This window comes from Gymnoscopelus microlampas, assembly GCF_963454915.1.
Source record: "Gymnoscopelus microlampas genome assembly, chromosome: 17".
Classification (NCBI taxonomy): domain Eukaryota; kingdom Metazoa; phylum Chordata; class Actinopteri; order Myctophiformes; family Myctophidae; genus Gymnoscopelus; species Gymnoscopelus microlampas.
Window position 1 is genome coordinate 14005177 of NC_139954.1, and position 8981 is coordinate 14014157.

General features: G+C 40.3%; 1 protein-coding gene across 1 annotated transcript; it reads right to left on the bottom strand.

Moving 5' to 3' along the window:
* Positions 1-354: 354 nt before the first annotated feature.
* Positions 355-8550, bottom strand: acmsd (aminocarboxymuconate semialdehyde decarboxylase; the record flags this gene model as incomplete). The annotated part of the gene is made up of 10 exons (XM_084084613.1): positions 355-417; positions 888-986; positions 1475-1647; positions 2171-2266; positions 2800-2893; positions 3187-3423; positions 4165-4214; positions 4541-4637; positions 5871-5915; positions 8494-8550. The coding sequence occupies 10 exons, from the start codon at positions 8548-8550 to the stop codon at positions 355-357; spliced, it is 1011 nt and encodes a 336-aa protein (XP_083940739.1).
* Positions 8551-8981: the final 431 nt, after the last annotated feature.

Sequence of the window (8981 nt, forward strand, 5' to 3'; positions counted from 1 at the left end):
ACTGTTAAAAGGCATTAAAACAGTAGTATGCTACAGTGGTCTCCCTCCTTTTTTGTTTTTAATATTCTAATACGACCACAATGGAAACAAGTCCCCAGGACTTTTTTTGCGTTATCCTTTTAGCATAAGTGCTTTACTGTACCTACATGCTGTTTACATTTTTGACAAATAAAGTATTCAATCAATCAATTAGGACATTCACATTCACGAGTAAAATGTTTTATTTAACACAGTAATATTCTAACAAAGAATTACTTACATCAGGCTTATGAGATACTTTAAAAACATATTCTATTTGAAATTGATATTATGTGAAACATTTTGAAATCCAGTTTGGCAGTTATGATTTTTATATTACTCAAATTGTTCTCTGTTGAGACCCAAAAACTCCAATGCGTTCCTGGCGAGTAGTTTATCCTGCAAAGAAAAAGTGCACAGGGCATAATTAATGGGTTTGCAGATTAACTTAAAACATAAAAGCCTATGAAATAACATCTGACATGTACTAAGTATTAAGTATGGAACCTTATGAGGGTTAGCCAAGAAAATCCATTAGCCACTACCACTTTCAACCTGGCGTCTCTATTTTGGGCATGTCATTATACAGTGGGTGAAATCTTCAAATGTCCGATCTACAAGCTCACAAAGCTTGTAGATGGGCTATTTTCTATTAATTGCAGCATATACTGTAGGGCTTAGGTGGTTGGTCTTCACTGATCAATTCTAGGTCACCACAATCAGGGCATAGTAGCCTATAGTACAGTAAATACTATAGGGCCTGTAGTATTACCTACATTTTGGGCTTGTATATGCTTTTGAGTTTATTTGCTAGCCAAAGTATAATGGTATCATTGTAAACTCATCGTAGTTTCAAACAATGACTGTACCTTCATGGTCTCGTCAAACTCATCCATGGACTCAATCAATGATCCAGGCTGTAGCTCACCCAAGGGGAATGGGTAATCTGTTCCCAGCATTACTTTATCCTAAATACAGAGTAAGTACATTTGCATTAATATTGTGAATTAATTAAATTTCTCTGACAGTAAGTAAGTATTATATCACAGTATCGTCTCCGATTTCTTTATATCGTAATATCGCTAAAAGGCATACGTTTTTTGCCCTGATTTTAATCACTTACACCTTATCTCACACTTTCAAAAGTGTTCAGAAAATAATAAGAATATGTGAAAAGTGAAAATAGCCGATCTACAAGCCCACAGCGTGTCGCAATATGACAACACGCATTGTAGATCTTCTATATTCATTATTTTGTAACAAAAAAAAAGAACTATCATCGCAATTCGATATTATCGCCACACATGTTGATATCAAGGTATTTGGTTGAAAAATAATATATATTTCTTTATTTTGTCCATATCACGCAGCCGTAAATCCCTTAGTATACCCTACTTGAAACTGTAAAACCATTTGAAAGACCTTTATGGCATGGTTAACAAAAAAATCAGCTCACTTTTCCAATAATATCAATGAGCAGCTTAAGGGCAACGGGGTCATGAACTAGGGAGTCGGTGTAGAAAGAGCCAAGGTATTTCCGAGGGCTGATCTTATTGTCCACAGCACACAAGTCAGGACGAACTTTGTGTCCGTGTTCAATTCTGCCTATGGTGAATGGAAAAGAACCTCCTGTGAACAGACAAATGAATAAGCATCAGGGACCACATACACAGTCAAATCGTATGTGTTAATTTAACTCTGACAGTGTATAAATGTACTTGCCAATTTGATTACATTTGTACACTCTCAGAATTACAAATTGATAAATTAACTCTTTTACTCTGTATCGTCAATAAACCCATTCAGACCCGAATAGAAACCTCTCTGATAGGCAAAGAAATCAAATGTAGGTTTTAAGAGTCCCCTTGGCAATTTGTGTAGGATTCCATTATTTTCCAAAAGATCATAAAATCAACTAAATACGATATTGATAATGTAACTGAAATTATTTTTGCCATCAACAAGCATGGAAACAATTTGTTTTATTTGCCAGTGAGGTTAAACATCTTATATTGTCAAATTTGTCACGTCAAATTACAGAACATTCCCTCTCTCTTTGTGAGAGTGCCCACCTTTCTTCACCCTTTGAAAATGACTTGCATTGTCCTTTTTTGGCTTTATGGATTTTTTTTGTTTGGTCTATATACTATACCTCCATGAGCAAAGCAGACCTTCAGTTTAGGAAATCTCTCAAAAACACCTCCAAATATCATCGAACAAATAGCCATGGTCGTCTCTGAGGGCATACCTTGAAACACAAAATGCAATAGTTGTAAAATGTGCAAAATGGCCTTAAGCTATTTGAACCCAAGCATGCCTATATCCGGGGGGAACATTTGCTAAAAAATAGCAGATCTACAAGCTCACACGCGATGCGTTGTGAGATTGTAGATCGGCTTTTTGAACTATTTTTAAATGTTTTTCAAAATAATAAAATATGCCTAATACGATTAGGCATAAGGGATATGGCGCCGTGTAAGATAGGGCCCTTAAGGAAATGGACCAGCAAGGGCCTTCTGCTAAAATACTTCTGACCTTGGAGCACATTGTATTGCTTGTATGTCTCGCTGTTTTAGTGCACAGTTTCAAGAAACTAAATGAGTAATCTGGTTTACACAGCAAAGGCCTTCTCCATTTTCTCCAATTATGCAGTGTAAATAAAACATGCATCCCAACACATGCTCCAGTCTAGGAAATGGTATTGTATTGGGTATTACAATGCACATCGACTGGTCTTGGCGGCATATTCGATACCTGCTCTTCCCTCTCCCCCTTACTCACCTACCAGCCAGGGCAGCCAATACTTAGCCATCCTCCCATCTGTCTGCATGTCCCAGGGGTGGACGAATAAGGAACAGTTCAACTCCTCTGCTGCCTGTACAAAAGACATATTGCACATTACAGTACACAGTACACACAATCTGGTACAACCAAGGTTAGGGCTGTTCCATGAGCAAGAATGCCCTCTGTATACACAGAGGAATGGAATAAGAGCATAGCACAAGTACATTAAGTACAGTGCAGCCTATTTACAGTAGCTACCTTCAAAACCTGCAGGCACATTTCTTTTTAGACATCATTCATCTCAGTGCAATATTGCCACCTTGTGCTCCATGGGGGGCTTAGAGGAAATATACAGTATATAATTACAGAATATAAATGTCTCACAGCATAGACAGGGTAGAGTTCAGGGGCGTTGAGTTCCCAGTCATTGATATGGGAGCCAATCTGCACGCCAGGGAAGCCCAGCTCCTTCACACAGCGCCTCATCTCCTGCACAGCCAAGTCAGGGGCCTGCATGGGAAGGGTGCCCAGACCCACGAATCGCCTGGGGTGGCTACGCACCGTCTGGGCCAAGTCATCATTCAGCAGTACACAGAGGTCCAGGGTGTCCTGGGGTTTGGCCTGTAATCAGATAATATACTAGAAATACTGCATCGCGGTTGTATGCCTCCACCAACCAGTTGCTTACATCCATGTCTGTCCAGACTCATATAGTCTAGAATAGATTATGTATTAGTCTATGAAGGAATTTAATGAACATGTTTTGTGAGATCACAGTGACCCTGACCTTTAACCACCTACTTCTAGCTAGTTAATCTTTAGTCCAAGTGGATGTGTCTGCCAAATGTCATGAAATTCCTTCCAGGTGTTCCTGAGATATCGCGTTCAGAATGTTGTACAAAAATATAATGGAATCAAAAGAGTCAAAGGAATTTAAAAAATCAAATCATGTGGATCTCAAGATCAACATTGGAGTGGCGTGTCTTCGTGTGGATCTCGGACTGTATGTGACCAGCCTGTGCGTCAGTTGTCTATGGTGTATCTATGATGTAACTACTGTATAATGTATGACTCCAAATTTAGGCAAGGTTTCAGCCCGATCCAAGCCTCATTGACTTCCATTATAAAATTAAAGTTAAATATTTCAAAACATATTTGACAGGTACTTCATTGGCCTACTGGTGGTGTGCAAAATTAATTTGGCGCTGATCATTAAAGCAGTATGCGAGATTAGCTCCAGATAGCTCACACAGACAGACTTACGTCACATAGACGGCTAGCCTCCTGCAGAGCAACATCGTACAAACTAACTGATGACAACAAACAAACAAGTTAACTTTGCAGACTAAGATGTGGCCTTACCCAGTAACTGAACATCACAGGAACAGTGGAAAGCGCTTGAACTGTAACCCCTGGATGCAAAAACAAACAATCATATATGTTTGTACATAAAAGCTATAGTGTCGACGCATTGCTGTCGATGCATTGTTCATGTGTTTATTATTTTTTTACACTTTATTTGAGCAGATCCTAAGAGGCTGGGAAGGAGACTAGCATAGAGAGACAGTAGGAAGACAATTGTCCATATGTAGCACTGTAACAGTGTAGCCCTGACTGAATACCAGCAGCCTAATATTTCCCTTGGCCAAGAGAGGATTCTCCTTTGGGTGAGCGCTAGATGTTTGTTTTCCAATGCAGGAGACCTGGGTTCGGATCTGAGGTGGTCACACATACGTACCATATTGATCCATATCCTGTATCCGTGCGTTTGCATCCCAGCAGTTTTCTTGGATCACTCTAAAAAGTTTCCCATCCTTCATCATCTGTGCTTCACCCTGAAATACAAGAGAAATCTGTGACACCATCCACATAGACTACATACACTATGGTAAAAGCCTGCAAGTTGAGAATTGTTCTCAGTCAGTGTGTTGCACTGTGAGGGTTATGTGTGGTTGTGGTAATGTGGTATGTAATCACACTGGAATATGGAACACAGCATAGGAAAGAAAGAACATTTTATCATTTCAGTGTTGCAACTTGCAAGTGGATAAGCTTTCATGGCTTTTCCTGTCAACTCTCAACATCTCTCTGCAGCCACATGATGGCAGCAGAAGGCTGATTCATGTTTCTCTGACACTAGCTGAACATGAAGAATCTTTTTTTTCCCACCTTAATTTCAGTGTAATCTGTTATTAGAAACTAACTGTAGGTAAAACCTATATCTAGTGATAGGGCCTCAAGGCTCATATAATTACACATACAAGCAGTTTGGGAAAAATCCAACCATATTGGGCATATTCGCAAGTGCACTTAAGTGTGTCTTTGAGCCCAGGCTGTCTATATCAAATCTGGATCATGTTTTTTATCAGGTTCAGGGTTTTGTAATGCCCAGGTCTCTGTGTCAGAGGCTATTTTTACTGCAGTCGTGCTGTGTGTCATGTCATGTATATAAATATATGTCCTTATGCTTAGATAGATCATGCCAAAACACCAATGACTGATGGAAAAAGTTGCACTGCCTCAGCAGATGCCTGAGCACACTGTATTTGCTTGTGTTCTGTTCTGTTGCAGCCCAGTTCAGAGTGAATCATTGCGCTGATCCAGTAACTGCACGCTGAGTCCTGCAGCTGTTCCCACAGCGAGACCCAGGATGACAGGGTGAGGTGCATGGAGCATGGAGCTAGCTACCTGCTGTGTCTGCTCACGTACTGTAGCACACGTCATGCAATTGCATGCATGTGCAAATGCTTGCGTCAGCGTGCACACACACATAGATGTGACGCAATATAACACACACACACACACACACACACACACACACACACACACACACACACACACACACACACACACACACACACACACACACACACACACACACACACACATACATACAGTACACATACACATACATACAGTACACATACACATACACATACACATACACATACACATACACATACACATACACATACACATACACATACACATACACATACACATACATACACACACACACACGCATGCATTTTACACACATTGTTAAATAAAGTCACATCAAGACTCACCTTGCAATGATGGTGAAGTTGAACAAACCCACCATACCCATACCTCTGAAACACGCACAACCAGAGATTTAGTTTAACAAAAGTACAGGCTATTATGTAGTCTATTGGACTACAGCTGTGTAGAAGAAGATGGGCATCTATACTATCCCCATTTCACCAAATTCCAAAGTCAACATAGACCCCTGAAGCTTTTGCTAGGAATTTCTGCTTTATTGCAGCAGGACATGCAGCAGATATCCTGAGGCAGGAATTGAACCCAGTATTTTGCGGTCATGCATTAACCACTAGATTACCCCAATATTTCTGAGTCTCCTTCCACCATGTTACTAACAACGAGCATTACTCAGCAAGGCCATAGAATTGCATAATTCTATGGCGCCTGGACCTAGCGGTCCTGGCGCATACCACATACGCTGGTAATCCATCTTGACGGGTTCGACTCCCAATCCCGACGACCTTTGCTATGTGTCTTCCCCATCTCTCTACCCATTTCCTGATTTCCTGTCAGCCTACTGTCCTGTCAAATAAAGGCATAAAAGCCCCCCAAAATATCTTAAGAATGTCCATAAACTGTCATGTATTCATTTAGGGATAATTCATCCATACCTACAGGCTACTTTCTGCACTGATCAGGGAATTTGAGAGAGGAGGTTTAATGTTCATCCTTAAGCACATAATCCCACTCCTAGCAAGAAAGAGATCTGAATCTGTTGAAATGTCGACTGGTATGCATACAGATGAGCCCTCAAATCATTTGTATGTGTGCAATGCAGTCTGTGAATCCCCATCTCATACCCTCAGAGATGATTATAACTGTGCACTTCGTTTGGAGTCGAGAACAATGCAAAGTGGATTGTATAGTCCTGAGCTTTCAATGGAACTAATGTATATCTGTTGTTGTTTAAGGTTTTTAAAGGTTTATTAAACTAGAGGTTTGGGCCGCTATGCGGCCATCACATCTAGAGGTCAGGCCGATATGTCAGGCCGATATGCGGCACTCACACCTACGTCGCATAGCCATATATGGAGATCGCTGATAGCATCAGTAGAATATACTGAAGATGACTCGTTAGTCCCAAACTATAGTCTTCCTATATTAAAATTGTCTAAAGGGCAGGCTGTCGGGGCCGGCGGGCCGGCGCACCTCTGACGTTAGTCTGACGTCACTCTAAGGAGCTGGCTGATTTGTTTGCGCCTGATGCCATGACGACCCATTGAGGTTAGACAACACACTCCATATTTGGGCATAGCTGCATTGGGAACTCCTTATATGGTTATGGCTGTGTCAGAGTGAGGTCAGAGTGAGGTCAGAGTGACGGCCTGCCCTCCCATTAGCCAATTTTAATATAGAAAGACTATGGTTTGGGACTAACGAGTCATCTACAGTATAAAATTAGCATTAGCAGGTAGTACAGTTAGGCTAAATGTCTTCTAAATGTTTTTGCATTTTTCCAAATTATATTGTTGAACAGGGGAATGCTTTGGATAATGTGCTTGATGAGCACACTCCATCCTTCCTTCCCACAAATGGAACTGAAAGCATGTTCAAGACAAAAATAAAACTATATGTCTTCAATAGGCTTTGCCTCAGTCACTGAGACTATAGATTTCGATTACAGTTTTGAACTAAAATATTTGAACAGTTCTGAATGGAGGTAGTTTAGAAAAGCTAAACTATAAGTTAAGCATAAATAACCATCTTTTACTACTCTGTGTCCATAGCCGTGTAATCAAGGTGGATTAGCCCAGTGGTTTTGCAATCTGGGAACCCCCAGGGGTCCGTCTTGAGAGAGGATTGCAGGGGGTACCCAGACAAATGAGGAGTCGTTTAATGTCACTATAATTCAATTCACTTGAAATGATTACAAAACAAAGCAAAATGAATGACTGTCCTAATAATGTTTCAATATCACCACTATGGATCTACTGTATTTCTCTGACATTCAGACAATAAAGTCAAAAATATATTTCATATCAGTGTTCCAATGTTAAAATGTGGTTCTATGGCCAAATGAAAGTCAATTTGGGGGGTCCCTGGCATACAAAAAAAGACTTCTAAGCCTGATGGGGCGAGGGAACAAGACAAACTCCCTCTCCACTCCACCACCAGTGAACTTGGCCAATCATTAGCCAAAGCCTTGCATTCATATTGACACAGACAGTGGAACAGACGCGACAGCACAGCCAGGCTGGTGCCAGCAGCCTCTGATTAAAGTTTAACCAGCCAGAGAGAACACAGATTTATGGGGTGGACCGACCGTGGTCTATTCCAGTGGTTCTCAACCTGTAGGTCGGGGTCCCCATATGATTTTGGGGGGGTCCAACAGTGAAGTGACAATTTATGGACTTTTAAGACCATTTAAATACCTTCTTTTTTTTTAAAGAAAGAAAAAAGACCATTACTGCATTCAAGAGTAATCTACAAACTACACAGTATACTATAAAAACTGGTCAAACATTGGCCAAATTGTCAAATAATATAAGAAAGAGTTCAAAATTGTGAAAATAGCCGATCTACAAGCTCACAATGCCTGAGCATGTATGTTTTGTAATAATTACTTTCCACCACTGAGGACTAGCCTACTCAGATTTTTGGGGGGTATTCTTTTCTTCCAGTGCCTACCTGCTTCAAATCGGGCCAGTCCTTTGGTAAAATATGATTATGTATATCAATCTTCATCCTGCTGATCTCTTTTACCGGCTTCAAGTAAACGTGGATTCTGTAACAGGTGTTTTACACAAAGTCTGCCAAAACAGCTTTACAAACGTGTAGGTTGTTCCCCGCCCAGCTCCCCTGTCCTGTCCTTGGCACGAACCAATGAACTGATCCGATGTAGATACACCTTCAACCTGCTCAAATATAGGCTACAGTGGTGGGAAAAGTACTATTTTCTTTTACTTAAGTAAAAGTAGCAATACTGCAATGTAGAAATACTCTGTTACGTAAAAAAAGTAAAAGTCCGGCAATCAAAATTTACTTGAGTTGAAGTGCAAAAGTATTGGCATCAAATTATACTTAAAGTACCAAAAGTAAAAGTACTCATTATGCAGAATGTCCCATTTCACAAGTTTTCAAATGTATACATTTTTTTTAAACTTAAAAATTAAAAA